Source organism: Micropterus salmoides, unplaced genomic scaffold, assembly GCF_014851395.1.
Source record: "Micropterus salmoides isolate LMB-PRFRI ecotype aquatic unplaced genomic scaffold, ASM1485139v1 Ms_hic_scaffold_17, whole genome shotgun sequence".
Classification (NCBI taxonomy): domain Eukaryota; kingdom Metazoa; phylum Chordata; class Actinopteri; order Centrarchiformes; family Centrarchidae; genus Micropterus; species Micropterus salmoides.
Window position 1 is genome coordinate 11,461,240 of NW_024040817.1, and position 19,875 is coordinate 11,481,114.

The 19,875-nt window shown below is 44.5% G+C and overlaps 2 protein-coding genes across 2 annotated transcripts; both read right to left on the bottom strand.

Annotated features, from left to right (window-relative positions):
• si:dkey-206d17.12 (uncharacterized protein LOC563108 homolog) lies at positions 1 to 10,137 on the bottom strand. Its single transcript, XM_038724602.1, has 6 exons — positions 9,988 to 10,137; positions 8,354 to 8,936; positions 5,606 to 5,745; positions 2,883 to 3,117; positions 2,695 to 2,795; positions 1 to 1,899 (listed from the first exon to the last, which is right to left on the bottom strand). The coding sequence occupies exons 2-6, from the start codon at positions 8,863 to 8,865 to the stop codon at positions 911 to 913; spliced, it is 1,977 nt and encodes a 658-aa protein (XP_038580530.1). The 5' UTR covers positions 8,866 to 8,936; positions 9,988 to 10,137; the 3' UTR covers positions 1 to 910.
• An 818-nt stretch (positions 10,138 to 10,955) lies between these two features.
• Positions 10,956 to 19,554, bottom strand: LOC119907050 (titin-like). Its single transcript, XM_038724601.1, has 2 exons — positions 19,359 to 19,554; positions 10,956 to 19,163 (listed from the first exon to the last, which is right to left on the bottom strand). The coding sequence occupies exons 1-2, from the start codon at positions 19,391 to 19,393 to the stop codon at positions 11,267 to 11,269; spliced, it is 7,932 nt and encodes a 2,643-aa protein (XP_038580529.1). The 5' UTR covers positions 19,394 to 19,554; the 3' UTR covers positions 10,956 to 11,266.
• Between the last annotated feature and the right edge of the window lie 321 nt (positions 19,555 to 19,875).

A 19,875-nucleotide genomic window follows, 5' to 3' on the forward strand; every position in this document is an offset into this window, starting at 1 on the left:
TCACCATATCATGTTCATTTTTATTTTGCAACAGAGATAATCACAATTTTTACTCCTCATTGAAATAAAAACATTAAGGTTTGTCATGCTCGGACTTATGTAATAGTATAAATGTCACTATAAATTAAACACTGACAAACACTTTTGTTTAACTGTCTCTACTGACAGTTATGTTGTCATCTTGGGTCTGATCCCGAAAAAGATGAACAGTTACAAAATATTACAATTTCTTGTATTCTCGTCTCAATATGGACAAAGTATCACAAGAACAAATGCAAAAACACAATAAATAATACAATACAAAGCATTATAAAGCCAGTTTAAAGTTTCAAATCTCATTTTTTGAGAGATTAATTATTATTTAGTGTGCCTTTAGAAGTTGTGCCCCACAATAACTCAATGTTATCATTTCATCAAGACACTTTTATTGAACGATAGGTATGCCTAACCCTACAATAGTTGGCTGTGAAAGCACACAGTGCCAATATGACACATTTTTATATTCAGTATAAATCTCACCCACACCACAAAAAAACAAAACACTATCATTAACATTCATTCTCTGGCAGCGTCAGTAGGGATAATAAAAGTAGATTTTATGGTTGTACTAGATTGCATAAAAGTTTCCCTAATGAAGTAGACAATGAACGCTCTTTATGAGTTACATCCTATTATGTGGCATTTAAATCTTTGTCCTTTTACATTACATTTAAATAAAGATACAATTTGTATCAACTGAATACTGGCACTTATTTTATCCAGCTCACTGAGGCAACTTACAACGTAACATAGTTCCAAAGCATTCAAATATTTTTTAGCAAGGTGGATACCACAATACAAAAATACACAAACTCATGTTTATCCTTTTAGTCTTTCTACTGAAAGACGTGGGTTCAGAATGGCACTGGACTCATCTCAGCGACCTGTTCTGACTCTGCAGCATGAGGATCTCGGCAACTAGCTTCTGTGGATCCATCTGCTGGGGAAACATGTCCATGGCCGTGTCCACCAAGTGGGCACTGAAGATAGCAAGGAGCTTCTTCCGGACAACCTCTCTCTCCCCCCCCCCGCCGGGACTCGGTTGTGTACTCTGAGGAGGCTCCCAGTGCGAGTGGTCCCCTGGCAGGCTGCGGACTGCCGGAGGATGAGCCCCGAATGGTTCGGACCAGTACTGCTGCTGCTGTTGGCGGCTGTGGACTCCGCTGTGCAGAAAATCTGTCGGCTGACTGTACGCCGGAATGCTGACTGGGTAGGCGCAGTAGCTTGCATGATGAGGCGGGCTGTAGGGAGTCATATCAGAGCTGTGGCTGCTGACAGGCCCAAGGCTGTAATGCTGGTTGTGGTGATGGAAAACTGGCGTGGTCCCCCTGGAGGAAGGGCCATGTGAGCAGCAGCTGCATGGTGCGCTTCCAGGAGGGCTGTACTGTTGTCTTACACTGTGGGTGTGCTCAGAGCTCCCGTATTTCTTCCTATAGTGGTGATCACTCCAATGAGTCTCCATTGGCTGACTGTCAATGGAGCCTAAACCAGAGTCCAGCTGCTCGTGAGAGCCACAATGCTTCACTGAGCTGTGGTCAGAAGACGAGTGTTGGCTGGTCTTCTCCTTTCTGGTTGTGGCCCTCTTGCTGGAGCGGTGACTCACCTTCACCTGAGCTACATGTTCATTTTTCTGATCTTTCTTTGAGGAGCCACTCTCATGTTGCAGAGTTAGTTTCTTCGCCATATCCTCCACCAACGAGAGGCTCTGTCCAGGCACAGGACTAGAGCGAGCTGAAGACTGTTTCTGAGCCATAGGGTGCTTAGCGTTCTCCCGGAGCTCATCGGCAACCGAGCGGTTGGACTGTTTGGCTCGCTCAGGATGGTGGAATTTACATTTGATTCCATAAGTACATTTTTTTCCTGAAAGAAGAACAAAACAGAAGAATTTAACAGAGATGATAAGAGACTAGAGCCACTCAGATGGCTCTGTAAGATGCATGCTAATGTCAGCCTGCTAAAATGTTCACAATCACAATGCTAACATGCTAATTTGTTGCCTTTTACTCTTATAGACCTTCAAAAAACTCTTAAGAGAACTCATTTGCAACCATAGACAACATTTAAAATAAAATAACAAAATGAAGATAATAGTAAAATGTCCGAGTCAATTTTTGCATGAAAAGTGCCAAGCTGCCCTTACGATCAATACAATATCGGTTCATCTTAGAGCATGCAAATTGTTTTGCTGTGTTTTAACAAGACTAAGAGACCTTGCTAGTGGTTCTGTGAGCTCTGCGTTAAGCTAAATGCTAAAGTCAGCATGCTAAAATGCTCACAATGCTGTTGTTCAACATAGTCCCCATGTTAGTTTAGGGTGTGAGCAAGCTAACATTTGTAATTAGCACTAAACATAAAGTACAGCTGAAGCTAATGGGAATGTCATTAGTTTTTTTAGATATCTAGTTACAAATAAGTATTAGACATTGTCAAATTTTGAATTTAAGAGATCACCAAATAATTCATCCTGAGGGAAAATTTATATTTGTATTAACTTTTTTGGCTATCCATCTAAAACTTGTTGATATAATTCATTTTGAAACAAAATTTGTAGACCAAAAAATGCCACTTGTATGGCTAAAAATATCAAGTATAACATGGACAGCATTTGTGTCAATACCAGACAGGACCAGGAATTTGTTATAGAAGTTTTCTCACCATAAGGGCATGGATGTTTTTTCTGGGTCTTTGGAAACCTCCGCAGGAAGTTCTCCAGGGTCGGTCCATAGCGGCCCAGAGGATCATCAGGAGGCATAAACCTGAGTCGGGTGAAATTCAAACATTAGTCTGAAAGTACTGCTTCACACACAACGAGGGAAGCTCAGTATCAACAAGGCAGAACTCACTTGTTATTTACAAAGGAGTACATGAGCAGCCTCTCCTCGATGAAGCGCTTCCACTCCGGCTTCTCCCCCTGAAGGTCCCGGTACATGTCGTTGGACACGACTATGCCGTCAGACTCATAGGCCAGCTTGACAATGAAGCAGTCGTCATTACAGACCACACGTTTGCCTGCAACACGTCGCGACGGTGTGAACACAAGAATCTTTTTCCTCTCCAGGTCCCGCAGAATGTGCTGATCTGTGAAGCAAATATAAAAGTCACATTAGGTCACTGTTAAACCTGCAGTAACTGATTTCTGTTTGGCCACTGGTTGACAGTGGAAACAAGTTGTACACACTGACATACCACCACCTTTTAAGTTGATATGATAAACTTTTTTGCAAACAGTTGCTTATTTACACATCCAGTAGTTACAGAGCAACATTATTAATCATTTGGAGTCTGTTTCTGGTCCACCTGATGAAAGCAACTCCAATATTCACTCTTCTTTTTGCTCCGTTTTTGTCTGCCAAAGGGGAAATAGCTTGCTCTTTAGCCGCTGAATACTCCACTATGTTCACCAACTAGCTGCTAACTGAGTCTGTCTGCTATTTAGTTATGCACAGCGTATAGTGGGCTTTTACAGCCTATTCACTGAAAACAAATGCCAGGTGTGCAAGGTTACTATTGTTAATGAAAACTGACAAATAACAAAAACTAGGTGTGAAAACACATTTTCGTTAACTGAAATAAAAATAAAAACTAGGCTTTCCAAAATAAAAATGACTAACTGAAACAGTATTGTCTGTTTCCAAAACAAACTAAAATAAACCAAAACTGTAGAATAAATGTCTTTAGTTTTCATCTTTGTCAGGTTATTTAATAGGGCCTACATAAACTTAGTATTTTGGGTGGATATGAAATCTAACTTCCAATTTCTTAGCTGTGCCAGTTAAAGTCCATGCCCCTTGCCTGGCATCATGGCGGCAGAGTCCCATTTGGGATTATTTTGAATATGGCTGTGTCTCAAATAAGAGCAAGTGCAGTGGAAGGTGATGAAATATGTGTAACATTTCTTAAGGAAAAAAATATCACGAATTTGAAAGTCCATTTGAAAAGCTTGCACAAGAAGGCTAATCTTTTTTTTTTTTTCAAGAGGTTTTCGTATTATGCAAATTTTCAGGTTCATAACTTTATTTAGGGGTTGTACCAGAATAGGTTTTCATGGTTTACTTTTAAGAAAGACAATATTTTCTTCATACATTCATTGCCACACCTCTTTTCACCCTGTGTGTTGAACACTCCCTTTTAGCTGTGGACTGAAGGACTACGGACTTCGTTGGAGTTGCATATGTGCACTACTTAGTTAAGGACGACTAGCCAATCAGAAGCAGAGTATGGCAGGTCCTGACAAGCCGGTAACACCTGCTTTGGTTCAGCTGTACATGTTCACTGTATTACATAAATAGACTACAACTAACACTGAAACTAAAATGAATGAAACTAAACTAAAACTAAGCATTTTCAAAAACTAAAAACTAAACTAGCAAACCCACTTTAAAAACTAATTAAAACTAATCAAAGCAGTAAAGTAAAGTTGTGACTGGATGGCTAAATAAAGAGCTGACACTCACTATAAAGCTCCATAAGGCTGAAGGGAGCTTAAGAGTTGAGGGATAGGTTCATCACTACGAGCACATCGTTTTCACGTTGTCATGATACATTGTTCTTGTACAAACATTGATTTTATTTTAAGTAAATCATACACAAATAAAGGCACGCATTACACTTCAGGAAGCCACTGCTGCATTTTAGTTTGGGGATTTCCCAGCAGACAGATTTAACCTAGTTAAATATTTAACTAAGATCCTTTTTACATCCTGTAAAAAAAAAGAAAGAAACAAACAACGATGTATCAGCATCAGAAATCTCTTCATCCTCATAAAGCTACCAAGCAATATGGGGCCAAAAGTTGCTTCTAAATGTAGGCCACCAAAGGCTGTTAACAATCACTGACGGTGACAGTTCCAATGGTTATCTTTTAGCATCATAAAGCATCGGAAAAACCCTGCATTTTTTGAGTTATAGCTGCATATATTACAGATAAAACATTAGGAAAAAAAACTTCATGGGGTATTTCCCATTTTGAGTAATACAGCTCACACTGAAAATCATCAGTTGCATCAGAGCAAAAGTCATGTCCTGCTCTTTTAATAGAGCTGTTCTTGTATGTGAATCTTGGCTCTGGCTTTCAGGTCCATCTCAAATGGGGCTTATTTCTATTATTGTTTATACTGACAATTAGTTTCTCTAATAGTCTTTTAGTGCTGACGTATTTGTTCACTATGGTGAGGGATTCCTGCACTCACCCATGTTTTATTTCTAAAAAATATCAAGAAATAGTGAAAATGCCCTTTAAAACTAAAGCCCTGAAACACAAGTTGACATTTTTAGATGTCTTTATCCAACCAGCAGTCTAAAACACAAAGATAGTCAGATTATAATGATAAAACAATAAAAGCCAAATTCTCTCGAACCTATAAAGTTTTTCTCAGTTTATTAATCAACAAATTATTTTACTTTTAAACATGGCAAAAAGATGCACAATCTGCCTTTCTAATCACATAAATACTCATAATAAGATCTCACAGTGGTACAAACAACCACACTGTGGTTTTGATTAACAATGAGGCCGGTGTAAAGACGAAGCAGGAAGTAGAAAACATTCAAACAAATGTCTTCTTACCTGTGATTGGAACATCTGGCCTGGGCTGCTCCTTCCGCCACAAGGGAACAAACACGGTGATTTCAGTGTGGCCTCTTTCCAGGAAGAAGTTGACAGCCAACTGGATTCCAAGACAAGAGAAAACTTCCTTGTTCCCATGGCTGAATGAGTAAATTGAAATCAGGGAAAACGGATGACAAACAGTCGAAAGTTCAAAGATACTGAATTTAGTATAATAGAAAATGAAGCCGAACAGCAAATTTTCACATTTGAGCAGCTAGAACAAGGCCATTTCTGGCATTTTTGCTGATAAAATGATTAATCGATTATCAAAATTGTTGGCCATTAATTTACTGGCAATTGACTAATCAGTTGTTTCAGCTCTAATATCTACCAGCTAACATTTAAATCTAAATCAGTGAGTTTCCCATAATACTAAACTCTGAGCAACCATGTTGTACAGGTAGAAGAAATCAAAGCAAAGCAACACTTTGCATCACAAAACAACCTTTTGGAGTTTGGGATCCTTTAAAGGAATAGTTTGGTATTTTGATAAACACAGATATTTGTTTTATTGAAAAGATTTAGATGACAAGATTAATATTTATATCAGCCAGTTAGCTTATTTCAGCACAAAGATAGCCTGGCTCAGTTCAGAGGTACAGTAGGTCTACATAGGGTCAGAGCATCTAAACTGAGGAATTGGTACAAATCTAAACATACAGTATGACACACTGTCCCTGTATATTTACTTTAGCAGAGCAATACTGTGAAAATATAACAGTTATCAGTGTTTGGAGCCCTCTGATTCTGTTTGGATACAGTAGGTGCATAAAATGTGGTCAGGCCTGTTCCTTTTGAAAATGAGGTCTTTCCTATAAGCAGCGCTGGTCTTCAAGGAAACAAGCACACATAGATGTACATGCTCTGATTTGCATGCTCGAGCTGCCTGTCTGTCTGCATGAACAGGCGTGCCTGTCTGGGAAAGCCTAGAGGGGTGTAGATACTCTGCAGAGTTTACACACTGTCCTTTTTGTCATCTCAATCCCTAGCCCATTTTCTCTGTTCCTCAAACTGTGGAAAAGTTAACAGGTATGAAAAGATGTTTGAGGGAAATGACTGAGTAAGAGTTCAGTCAAAGTGGTGCTGCAAAGTTGAGCAAAAAACATCAGTTCCTGCTTGTCTTTTAACTCTCAAAGTGGTGTATCGTCCCCTGAGTAAAATGATTAATTTGTCATTTGTGTTGAACAATCCCTCAGGCGATGTGCAACGCAAATACAGAGAAAATAGTTAGCATGTAGCCTTCTGTAAGCTTGGACCTATTTGTCAAAAACATTTGTCATTCAGATTTAAAATGTGTGATCTTTAAAACTATTATTTATTAAATATTTATTACAATTGTTAAGTAGATAATAATAGCCCTGACTATTCCACTAATGCAACAGGATGTTGACATTTGTGATTTTGAGCGAAATGTTTTGACAACTATTGAAATGATTGCCAGGACATTTTGTAAAGACATTCCAGTTTCCCTTATGGTGAATTGTCAATCACATTGGCTAAACTCTGATTTGTCATATTGCCATCTTCATGTAAAACAGGACTTAACTGCCTTTAAGACCAAATACATGCAAAACTAATGACATTCCCATCAGCCTCAGTTACACTTTGTATTTACTGCTAGCAAATGATGGCACGCTAACATGCAAAACAAGGATAATAAACATGGTAAACATTATCAACATGTCACTGTGAGCATGTTAGCATGCTGAGGTTAACATTTAGTTGAAAGCACTGTTGTGCCCAAGTACAACCTCAAAGAGCTGGTCATCTTGTTATTATTAGTAATAGTTGTTATATTCATCAGAAATCTGTATATCACTATCTTATAACCACAGACAGGTTGATGTGAGTCAGTGAAGCTGGAACCTCCCCTAGTTGCCTACAAGGCACATCTGCATTCAAGTACTTGTCACCTCAGTAAGTAGGGAGACGACCTCAAAAGAAGAAACTAAGTGAATCATCATTTGACTCAAGGTAAAATTAAATGTCTGTCATGGGTTTTTTAAGGTGTTACTTTCACTGGTGATGTTTCTACATATGCGTAGTTTGGCTTAATCTGCAAAATAAAGCCCCTCATGTGTGAAAGAGACTTTGCTCTTGTTGCAAAACAACACTTACGGTGAAATGAATAGTGGTTCATGTAGCTGCTATGGGACACCTTATGATAATAACCATAACTATAAGACAAAAATAAATACTTGTAATCAAGCAATAAGCAGGTGGGGGGAAAAGTTACAGCAGGAGACAGGTTTTTATCAGGGCTGAAACTAACTATTAATTATCGATTATCTTCTTGATTAATCAATCAGTTGTTTGGTCTATTAAACCTTATAAAAACAGTAAAAAAAATGCCACAAAAATATAATGTCGACAAACAGTCCAAACCCCAAACATATTCAGTTTTCTATGACAAAGAAAAGCATCAAACTTTGCTTTGAGCAAACTTCTGCTTAAAAAAATTACTTTAAAATTTATTCAATAATCAAGATAGTTGCTAATCAATTAATCACAGCAGCTTGAGATTTAAAAAAAACAGAGGAAAGCACAAAAATGTCACATTTAAAAAGCTTTAACCAGTGAAACTGGGCGTATAAAAAGAATCTAATTACTTAAATGATCAATTAACATAGTAGCTGCTAATGAATTCTCTGTCGATTAACTAATTAATGATTTCAGCTGTAGTTTTTACTCTGTGGAGTCTCTCACCTCATGGCCACATTGCTCCCATCTATAACAATGGGTCTTAGAACATCTTCATCCTCGCCACTTTCCTCCCTGTTCTGCGGAGACAATACACTAAAAGGCAGCAGCAGGGTTGGGCCCCCAGCCTGGTTGTCCCCTCGGGGCACCAACACCGACATCGTGGTCACCGGCCCCTGATTGGCCTCCCGACTAGCCCCGATCCTAACAAGCTCCCCCAGAACTTTATCTGTGTCCATGTTTGGGCCAAACTTCTGCTGAACTGCCTGAACCTGAGCCGTGGAGTACCCGAGCTTGTGGAAGAAGTCCAGCGGGGCCTCCAGGTGCTGGGGGTCTGGGGAGAGGTTGGGTTCGCTGGGATACATTTTCTCAAAGGAAGCAACGCAGGAGTTTGGAGCCCGGGGGACTGAAGGGAAGATCCATGCAGAAGTGTGAGAGCCTGTGGGGTTCAGAGAGGTAGTGTTGGAGCGTTTAGTCCATGGGTGTACAGAAGGGTAGAGAGTTACTTCAGCGTTCATCTCTTCTCGCTCTCTGCTGACTGATCATGTTCCACCTGTGTGGAAAAAATTTGTTGCACCAGTCTGTGATCCTAAAAGACAGAATAACAATATATTAATTGTTTCAGTAACACAAATGCCAAACATGCTCTGTTTCCAGCATCTCACATGTGAGAATTTGCTTTTCTTAGTCATATATTAAATTAAACTGAAATATATTTAGTGTATAGTGTATATTTAGTATATATAGTATATATAGTGTGTAGTATATTTAATATTTATATTTTAACTGTTAGTTGGATAAACAAGTAATTTGAACCCACCTCCTTGGGGTGTGCAAAATAATCGTAGGCATTTATCAGAATGTTGTACATTTTATAGATAAAGCTATGATTCAATTACTTAAAAAATAATCAGCAGATATACTGATTTTTTACTGATTGACTTTTGTATACTTTTGTTTCTTCCTCTCAAACTTACTTTGCTACTTTATATCTTCCCTTTGTTCTTCTTTTCATCTCATACAGCTTAAATTGTGTCCTATATCAGATACTTATTTTAAGGGCAGCAAGTAATGATTATTTTCATTATTGATTTCTGATATTTGATTTGATAATGAGTCGATGTCTAAAAAATGTTTTATTATTATAAATTAAATTATTCCATCCAGTCCATCACTTTCCCAAAGACCAATGTGTATTTAAATGTTGTTTTGCCCAGAAAGACTCACTTCACATAAAAAAGAGAAAATCAGCAAATCCTCACATTTGATAGATTGAAACCTACGAATATTTGTTATTATAGTCGCAGAAAATCATAAATCAAATACTTTGTTCAGTCCTGACCATTATATCCTTGCCTCTCGGTGTACCTCATCATCATCATCCCATGACGAAAGTTTAATGTGATACAAAAGGAGAAGTGAGAGAGGAAATAAACTTTCAGAACAGGGTTGTTTTGTCTCATTCTCTCGTTATCTAAATTAATACAAGAACAGTGAAAGTCCACGGTTTCTCATTTTGTGTGTGTCCACTGTAAACACAGAGCAGCAGTCTAATTGTGGCTAACTGAGGTTTAAAAAAAAAGTCGCTCCTGCTGTTTCCGCTCAATTTCAACTCAACAAGACAAGAAACAGACACTTACCTGCGCGCTGGTCTTTAAAATCCACAAATGTTCTGTTAAATGCGTCTTTTCGCTCAGGTGAACGAGTCTGTCACAGCTGATGAGTGCAGCGACAAGGAGCGTCTGTTTGAGTTGCGAGTCGGTACAAGGAAGTAGGGTTTTTTCCTTTTTCTTGACATCATCAAACAGCCAGCCAGCAGGCGACCAACGTGGAGGTTAGGCGAGTCACATGCTCAGACACCAATAGTGAGAATACTATGACAAGCTCTATCTTCATTCAGGTCGCTTGTGTCGATGACATACGAATAAATTAGGAACATGAACAAGACAATAAATAGCCTACATGTAAGAGCAGAAGAAGCACCCCAATGTTGAAAGTAAAACTATATTAGCCTCACATCGGCTACTTAAAGTAGCAAATACGAAACTACTGATTATATATAATGGTCCCTTTCAGAATCACGTACATTATAATATTAGATTATATATATTTATGCATCAATGAGTATTTTAATGTTGCAGCTGGTAAAGCTAAATTTTAATTACTTTATAGGCTACTAATAGTAGCTTGGGAATCCCCCCCCCCCCCCCCCCCCCCCCCCCCAGGATCAATAAAGGCTTATCTCAACCGAATAATTCCTCGTAATTTATTTGTTGGTTAAATTTTGCATTATTAATTTTAATTTGAAAGTAAGTAACTCAAGTTATCAAATGCATTTAGTGGAGTAAAAGTACAATATTTGCTCTGTGGTACCTCAAAATTGTACTGATTTATACTTCTCACCTCTGTGTAAATGTAGGATGACATAAACTTAGCATCTCTCATGAAAAACACTACCCATGATCTAAAACAAATTGGATGATATGAATGGCTGGCAATGGAAACATTATGACATCATCATGGACTTTAACCATGATGACATCACTGTAGAGGAATAAGAGTGGATAGAAAATATTTCACTACTTCTCTATTTTTCCCTTTTTGTGCTTATTACAGATAAATGGTTGCACGTGTAAATGTGTGTTTTGATGCATTGTTTGAAAAAACATGGTTGTTTTTATCACTTTGCCATCTTTAGGAAATATATTTTTTGTCACTACATTTCTTGTTTAACTCCATTGTTTGGTTTTGCAAAGACCCATGCCCAAGAAATGCACTTTCTTTCAGGAAATGCATGTGAATATTAAAGAAATTGTTCTTAGAATTTATTTATGTTTTCAGGACAAAACTCCATTTCACTGTTTTCTTCTTTCACTAGAACATAATTTAATTACTTCAGTGATACATTTCATACTCTGTTTACCCTCTATGACAATTACGCCTTCTCCACTGTGGTTGTAGCTTGTGATCTATTGTAAGAGGGATATTAAGGAGCACAGCTGGATGTGACTCAGGTGCTGCTGCAGGCATAGTGACTGGTGCATTAATCAGTTGTGATCCTTGTCTGCTTTGTCTGTCCTTTGAATCTTGCCCAAATGTTAATTCTGTTACAGGCACTGTTTCGGAGGAGAGTTCTGAATCTTGCCCAGATGTTGGTGATTCAGGTGCAGGCGCTGGTTCAGGCTCTGGTTCAGGTGCTGGTTCAGGCACTGGCTCAGGCACTGGCTCAGGCATTGGTTCAGGTGCTGGTTCAGGTGCTGGTTCAGGCACTGGCTCAGGCACTGGCTCAGGCACTGGCTCAGGCATTGGTTCAGGCATTGGTTCAGGCGCTGGTTCAGGCATTGGTTCAGGCATTGGTTCAGGCGCTGGTTCAGGCGCTGGTTCAGGTGTTGTCTCTGAACCCTGCCCAGATGGTGGTGATTCTGGTTCAGGCGCTGGTTCAGGCATTGGTTCAGGCATTGGTTCAGGCGCTGGTTCAGGTGCTGGTTCAGGCTCTGGTTCAGGCACTGGCTCAGGCATTGGTTCAGGCGCTGGTTCAGGTGCTGGTTCAGGTGCTGGTTCAGGCACTGGCTCAGGCACTGGCTCAGGCATTGGTTCAGGCGCTGGTTCAGGCATTGGTTCAGGCATTGGTTCAGGCGCTGGTTCAGGCGCTGGTTCAGGTGTTGTCTCTGAACCCTGCCCAGATGGTGGTGATTCTGGTGCAGGCGCTGGTTCAGGCTCTGGTTCAGGTGCTGGTTCAGGCACTGGCTCAGGCACTGGCTCAGGCATTGGTTCAGGCGCTGGTTCAGGCATCGGTTCAGGCATTGGTTCAGGCATTGGTTCAGGCGCTGGTTCAGGCACTGGCTCAGGCACTGGCTCAGGCACTGGCTCAGGCATTGGTTCAGGCGCTGGTTCAGGCATTGGTTCAGGCATTGGTTCAGGCGCTGGTTCAGGTGCTGGCTCAGGTGCTGGTTCAGGTATTGTCTCTGAACCCTGCCCAGATGGTGGTGATTCTGGTTCAGACGCTGGTTCAGGCGCTGGCTCAGGCATTGGTTCAGGCGCTGGTTCAGGTGCTGGTTCAGGTATTGTCTCTGAACCCTGCCCAGATGGTGGTGATTCTGGTGCAGGCGCTGGTTCAGGCATTGGTTCAGGCGCTGGTTCAGGTGCTGGTTCAGGTGCTGGCTCAGGCACTGGCTCAGGCACTGGCTCAGGCATTGGTTCAGGCGCTGGTTCAGGCATTGGTTCAGGCGCTGGTTCAGGCGCTGGTTCAGGTGTTGTCTCTGAACCCTGCCCAGATGGTGGTGATTCTGGTGCAGGCGCTGGTTCAGGCTCTGGTTCAGGTGCTGGTTCAGGCACTGGCTCAGGCACTGGCTCAGGCATTGGTTCAGGCGCTGGTTCAGGCATCGGTTCAGGCATTGGTTCAGGCACTGGTTCAGGTGCTGGTTCAGGCACTGGCTCAGGCATTGGTTCAGGCGCTGGTTCAGGTATTGTCTCTGAACCCTGCCCAGATGGTGGTGATTCTGGTGCAGGTGCTGGTTCAGGCTCTGGTTCAGGCACTGGCTCAGGCATTGGTTCAGGCGCTGGTTCAGGCATTGGTTCAGGCATTGGTTCAGGCGCTGGTTCAGGCGCTGGTTCAGGTGTTGTCTCTGAACCCTGCCCAGATGGTGGTGATTCTGGTGCAGGCGCTGGTTCAGGCATTGGTTCAGGCATTGGTTCAGGCGCTGGTTCAGGTGCTGGTTCAGGCTCTGGTTCAGGCACTGGCTCAGGCACTGGCTCAGGCATTGGTTCAGGCGCTGGTTCAGGTGCTGGTTCAGGTGCTGGTTCAGGCACTGGCTCAGGCACTGGCTCAGGCATTGGTTCAGGCGCTGGTTCAGGCATTGGTTCAGGCATTGGTTCAGGCGCTGGTTCAGGCGCTGGTTCAGGTGTTGTCTCTGAACCCTGCCCAGATGGTGGTGATTCTGGTGCAGGCGCTGGTTCAGGCTCTGGTTCAGGTGCTGGTTCAGGCACTGGCTCAGGCACTGGCTCAGGCATTGGTTCAGGCGCTGGTTCAGGCATCGGTTCAGGCATTGGTTCAGGCATTGGTTCAGGCGCTGGTTCAGGCATTGGTTCAGGCACTGGTTCAGGCATTGGTTCAGGCGCTGGTTCAGGCGCTGGTTCAGGTGTTGTCTCTGAACCCTGCCCAGATGGTGGTGATTCTGGTGCAGGCGCTGGTTCAGGCATTGGTTCAGGCGCTGGTTCAGGTGCTGGTTCAGGCTCTGGTTCAGGCACTGGCTCAGGCACTGGCTCAGGCATTGGTTCAGGCGCTGGTTCAGGTGCTGGTTCAGGTGCTGGTTCAGGCACTGGCTCAGGCACTGGCTCAGGCATTGGTTCAGGCGCTGGTTCAGGCATTGGTTCAGGCGCTGGTTCAGGCGCTGGTTCAGGTGTTGTCTCTGAACCCTGCCCAGATGGTGGTGATTCTGGTGCAGGCGCTGGTTCAGGCTCTGGTTCAGGTGCTGGTTCAGGCACTGGCTCAGGCACTGGCTCAGGCATTGGTTCAGGCGCTGGTTCAGGCATCGGTTCAGGCATTGGTTCAGGCACTGGTTCAGGTGCTGGTTCAGGAGCTGGTTCAGGCACTGGCTCAGGCATTGGTTCAGGCGCTGGTTCAGGTATTGTCTCTGAACCCTGCCCAGATGGTGGTGATTCTGGTGCAGGCGCTGGTTCAGGCTCTGGTTCAGGTGCTGGTTCAGGCACTGGCTCAGGCACTGGCTCAGGCATTGGTTCAGGCGCTGGTTCAGGTGCTGGTTCAGGTGCTGGCTCAGGCACTGGCTCAGGCACTGGCTCAGGCATTGGTTCAGGCGCTGGTTCAGGCATTGGTTCAGGCATTGGTTCAGGCGCTGGTTCAGGTGCTGGCTCAGGTGCTGGTTCAGGTATTGTCTCTGAACCCTGCCCAGATGGTGGTGATTCTGGTTCAGACGCTGGTTCAGGCGCTGGCTCAGGCATTGGCTCAGGCGCTGGTTCAGGTGCTGGTTCAGGTGCTGGTTCAGGTGCTGGTTCAGGTATTGTCTCTGAATCCTGCCCAGATGGTGGTGATTCTGGTTCAGGCGCTGGTTCAGTCACTGGTTCAGGCACTGGCTCAGGCATTGGTTCAGGCGCTGGTTCAGGTGCTGGTTCAGGTACTGGCTCAGGCATTGGTTCAGGCGCTGGTTCAGGCGCTGGTTCAGGTGCTGGTTCAGGTATTGTCACTGAATCCTGCCCAGATGGTGGTGATTCTGGTTCAGGCGCTGGTTCAGGCTCTGGTTCAGGTGCTGGTTCAGTCACTGGTTCAGGCACTGGCTCAGGCATTGGTTCAGGCGCTGGTTCAGGTGCTGGTTCAGGTGCTGGTTCAGGCGCTGGTTCAGGTATTGTCTCTGAATCCTGCCCAGATGGTGGTGATTCTGGTTCAGGCGCTGGTTCAGGCGCTGGTTCAGACGCTGGTTCAGGTGCTGGTTCAGGTATTGTCTCTGAATCCTGCCCAGATGGTGGTGATTCTGGTTCAGGCGCTGGTTCAGGCGCTGGTTCAGGCGCTGGCTCAGGCATTGGTTCAGGCGCTGGTTCAGGTGCTGGTTCAGGTGCTGGTTCAGGCACTGGCTCAGGCATTGGTTCAGGCGCTGGTTCAGGTATTGTCTCTGGATCCTGCCCAGATGGTGGTGATTCTGGTTCAGGTGCTGGTTCATGCTCTGGTTCAGGTGCTGGTTCAGGTGCTGGTTCAGGCGCTGGTTCAGGTGCTGGTTCAGGTATTGTCTCTGAATCCTGCCCAGATGGTGGTGATTCTGGTTCAGACGCTGGTTCAGGCGCTGGTTCAGGTGCTGGTTCAGGCGCTGGTTCAGGCGCTGGTTCAGGTATTGTCTCTGAATCCTGCCCAGATGGTGGTGATTCTGGTTCAGACGCTGGTTCAGGTGCTGGTTCAGGTGCTGGTTCAGGTGCTGGTTCAGGTGTTGTCTCTGAATCCTGCCCAGATGGTGGTGATTCTGGTTCAGGTGCTGGTTCAGGCTTTGGTTCAGATGCTGGTTCAGGCACTGGCTCAGGCATTGGTTCAGGTGCTGGTTCAGGTGCTGGTTCAGGTATTGTCTCTGAATCCTGCCCAGATGGTGGTGATTCTGGTTCAGACGCTGGTTCAGGCACTGGCTCAGGCATTGGTTCAGGCACTGGTTCAGGCGCTGGCTCAGGCGCTGGTTCAGGTGCTGGTTCAGGTGCTGGTTCAGGTGTTGTCTCTGAATCCTGCCCAGATGGTGGTGATTCTGGTTCAGACGCTGGTTCAGGTGCTGGTTCAGGCACTGGCTCAGGCATTGGTTCAGGCGCTGGTTCAGGCGCTGGTTCAGGTATTGTCTCTGAATCCTGCCCAGATGGTGGTGATTCTGGTTCAGACGCTGGTTCTGGTGCTGGTTCAGGTGCTGGTTCAGGTGCTGGTTCAGGCGCTGGTTCAGTCACTGGTTCAGGCACTGGCTCAGGCATTGGTTCAGGCGCTGGTTCAGGTGCTGGTTCAGGTGCTGGTTCAGGCGCTGGTTCAGTCACTGGTTCAGGCACTGGCTCAGGCGCTGGTTCAGGTGCTGGTTCAGGTGCTGGTTCAGGTATTGTCTCTGAATCCTGCCCAGATGGTGGTGATTCTGGTTCAGGCGCTGGTTCAGGCGCTGGTTCAGGCGCTGGTTCAGGCACTGGCTCAGGCATTGGTTCAGGTGCTGGTTCAGGTGCTGGTTCAGGTATTGTCTCTGAATCCTGCCCAGATGGTGGTGATTCTGGTTCAGACGCTGGTTCAGGCGCTGGTTCAGGTGCTGGTTCAGGCACTGGCTCAGGCATTGGTTCAGGCACTGGTTCAGGTGCTGGTTCGGGTATTGTCTCTGAATCCTGCCCAGATGGTGGTGATTCTGGTTCAGACGCTGGTTCAGGTGCTGGTTCAGGCACTGGCTCAGGCATTGGTTCAGGCGCTGGTTCAGGTGCTGGTTCAGGTGCTGGTTCAGGAATTGTCTCTGAATCCTGCCCAGATGGTGGTGATTCTGGTTCAGGTGCTGGTTCATGCTCTGGTTCAGGTGCTGGTTCAGGCACTGGCTCAGGCATTGGTTCAGGCGCTGGTTCAGGTGCTGGTTCAGGTGCTGGTTCAGGTACTGTCTCTGAATCCTGCCCAGATGGTGGTGATTCTGGTTCAGGTGCTGGTTCATGCTCTGGTTCAGGTGCTGGTTCAGGCACTGGCTCTGGCATTGGTTCAAGTGCTGGTTCAGGTGTGGTCTCTGAATCCTGCCCAGATGGTGGTGATTCTGGTTCAGACGCTGGTTCAGGCGCTGGTTCAGGCACTGGCTCAGGCACTGGTTCAGGTGCTGGTTCAGGTATTGTCTCTGAATCCTGCCCAGATGGTGGTGATTCTGGTTCAGGCGCTGGTTCAGGTGCTGGATCAGGTACTGGCTCAGGCATTGGTTCAGGCGCTGGTTCAGGTGCTGGTTCAGGTATTGTCTCTGAATCCTGCCCAGATGGTGGTGATTCTGGTTCAGACGCTGGTTCAGGCGCTGGTTCAGGCACTGGTTCAGGTGCTGGTTCAGGTATTGTCTCTGAATCCTGCCCAGATGGTGGTGATTCTGGTTCAGGCGCTGGTTCAGGTGCTGGATCAGGCACTGGCTCAGGCATTGGTTCAGGCGCTGGTTCAGGTGCTGGTTCAGGTGCTGGTTCAGGTATTGTCTCTGAATCCTGCCCAGATGGTGGTGATTCTGGTTCAGACACTGGTTCAGGTGCTGGTTCAGGTGCTGGTTCAGGCGCTGGTTCAGGTATTGTCTCTGAATCCTGCCCAGATGGTGGTGATTCTGGTTCAGACGCTGGTTCAGGCGCTGGTTCAGGTGCTGGTTCAGGTATTGTCTCTGAATCCTGCCCAGATGGTGGTGATTCTGGTTCAGACGCTGGTTCAGGTGCTGGTTCAGGCGCTGGTTCAGGTATTGTCTCTAAATCCTGCCCAGATGGTGGTGATTCTGGTTCAGGTGCTGGTTCAGGCGCTGGTTCAGGTGCTGGTTCAGGTATTGTCTCTGAATCCTGCCCAGATGGTGGTGATTCTGGTTCAGGTGCTGGTTCAGGTGCTGGTTCAGGTATTGTCTCTAAATCCTGCCCAGATGGTGGTGATTCTGGTTCAGGTGCTGGTTCAGGTGCTGGTTCAGGCGCTGGCTCAGGCATTGGTTCAGGTGCTGGTTCAGGAATTGTCTCTGAATCCTGCCCAGATGGTGGTGATTCTGGTTCAGGCGCTGGTTCAGGCTCTGGTTCAGGTGCTGGTTCAGGCACTGGCTCAGGCACTGGCTCAGGCATTGGTTCAGGCGCTGGTTCAGGTGCTGGTTCAGGTATTGTCTCTGAATCCTGCCCAGATGGTGGTGATTCTGGTTCAGACGCTGGTTCAGGCGCTGGTTCAGGTACCGGTTCTGGTATTCTCTCTGAATCCTGCCCAGATGGTGGTGATTCTGGTTCAGGCGCTGGTTCAGGTGCTGGTTCAGGTATTGTCTCTGAATCCTGCCCAGATGGTGGTGATTCTGGTTCAGGCGCTGGTTCAGGTGCTGGTTCAGGTATTGTCTCTGAATCCTGCCCAGATGGTGGTGAATCTGTTGCAGGAGCTGGTTCAGGCGCTGGTTCAGGGGCTGGTTCAGGGGCTGGTTCAGGTGTTGTCTCTGAATCCTGCCCAGATGGTGTTGATTCTGGTGCAGGCGCTGGTTCAGGTGTTGGTTCAGGCGCTGGTTCAGGTGCTGGTTCAGGTATTGTCTCTGAATCCTGCCCAGATGGTGGTGATTCAGGTGCAGGTGCTGGTACAGGCTCTGGTTCTGGTGTTGTCTCTGAATCCTGCCCAGATGGTGTTGAATCTGGTTCAGGCGCTGGTTCAGGTGTTGTCTCTGAATCCTGCCCAGATGTTAGTGGTGCTGTTGAAGTTGTAGTGTCAGATTCAGGTGTTTTCTGTATGTCCTGGTTGGTTTGTGGTTCAGTTATTTGAGGCTTATCTCCATCAGGTCTTTGTCCTTTCTCTGCACCTTTACTACATTTGCATGGTTGGATTTGAATGATGTTTTTAATAAGATCAGCACTGGGGAAGTTAACACTTAAGATACCCAAGCATCCTGCATTTAAGGAGGTTCTATAATGGTGCACCACAAATTTATTAAGCTTTTTGTTAACTTTTTTAGCCAAAGTTTTAGGGCTTTCCCAAGTTGATGCTGCACTGTCAGTTAGCACAATTTGATGGTGGCATAGGCTTGACTTAATTTGCTTTATTTTGTCTTCAACTCTTTTTAGCTCATTATATTCAAAGAAAAATGATTTATGGTTTTCGGTTCCAGAATGGAACGTGTCACTTCGGAGAAGAACAATCTTGCCTCTTGCCTGTTTCATGTTTGGTACTGAGAACTTGGTCCATATTTGATTTTTGAACTTTTCAATTAATTTATCGATCAGTACTACGACTTTCAACTGGTTAACACCATGTAGTGTCACTTTTACTAGCACGGTCTCACTGCTATGAACTTCTAAGAAATTGAAAATGATCTTCAGGACTGTATCAAATGTAATTCGTTTCCAAGGCATCCAGTGACTATTCTGGATATAAACATGCTTTTGATTAGGCAACCAAATCCCAGCATGCAAATCTAAATACCGTATTCCCATTTTAAGTTGCTCTTCTAAGGTCCAAACTTGACATTTAATAAGGTGTCCTCCATATAATGATAAGCTTCCATGTGTTCCAGGAATGGCGATAGCAGATACTGAAGTCTCATCAGGTATAGACTTCATCCAGTTCAGGTTATAAAATCTTGGATTGACAGCTGGGTTATCATTGAAACCTGTTCCTGTACCCGAACAGTAAGTTATTCTGGTGGGGGACAGACATGACGATTGCTAATTTCTTTAGAAATTTGAACATCAGAAAAAAAGTTGAAATTGTTCTCAAACAACAATCAAAAATAAAAACAGGAAACCTTTGAGAAATATTTGTGTAATACGTATACTATACTAGGTGAGAAAAAATTACAACATAATACAATTATTAAAGTTAAGTTTGACTTACATAGAGAGAAGCCAAAAGTAATGATTGATCCCCATATTTGGTTTGTTGGCTATATGGTCCGGTGAGCTCAATCAGGATTTGTTCAGCACTCTTTCCAGACGTGTTTACATTTTCGTCTCAAATGTCAGTTTGTTAAACATTTCACAAGCCCCAAAAAGCTTTAAGCAGTGGATATGACTGTGACAAATAGGCAGTTGCCTTCTGTGGATTCAGCTGCTGTAACAGTGTGTATAAAGATAAACTTTCATTTGCATGTTTCTACTCTATAATCTTTTATTTGGAATGGGAGGGAGAGTAAGAGAAAGAAATGTCAGCATCATAAAAGTGCTGAACAGATCATATCACAACGGTTTAGCTAGGAAAATGTGGCTTCAGGGACAGTCATGGAGATACACAAGTCAATTCAGCTGGCTATCCTTCACATATAGCCTACATGTAGAATTCATCAATTACATAAACACATTTTTTATAATGTAAGATTTGAGTCACTTACAGTGCCTTGCGAAAGTATTCGGCC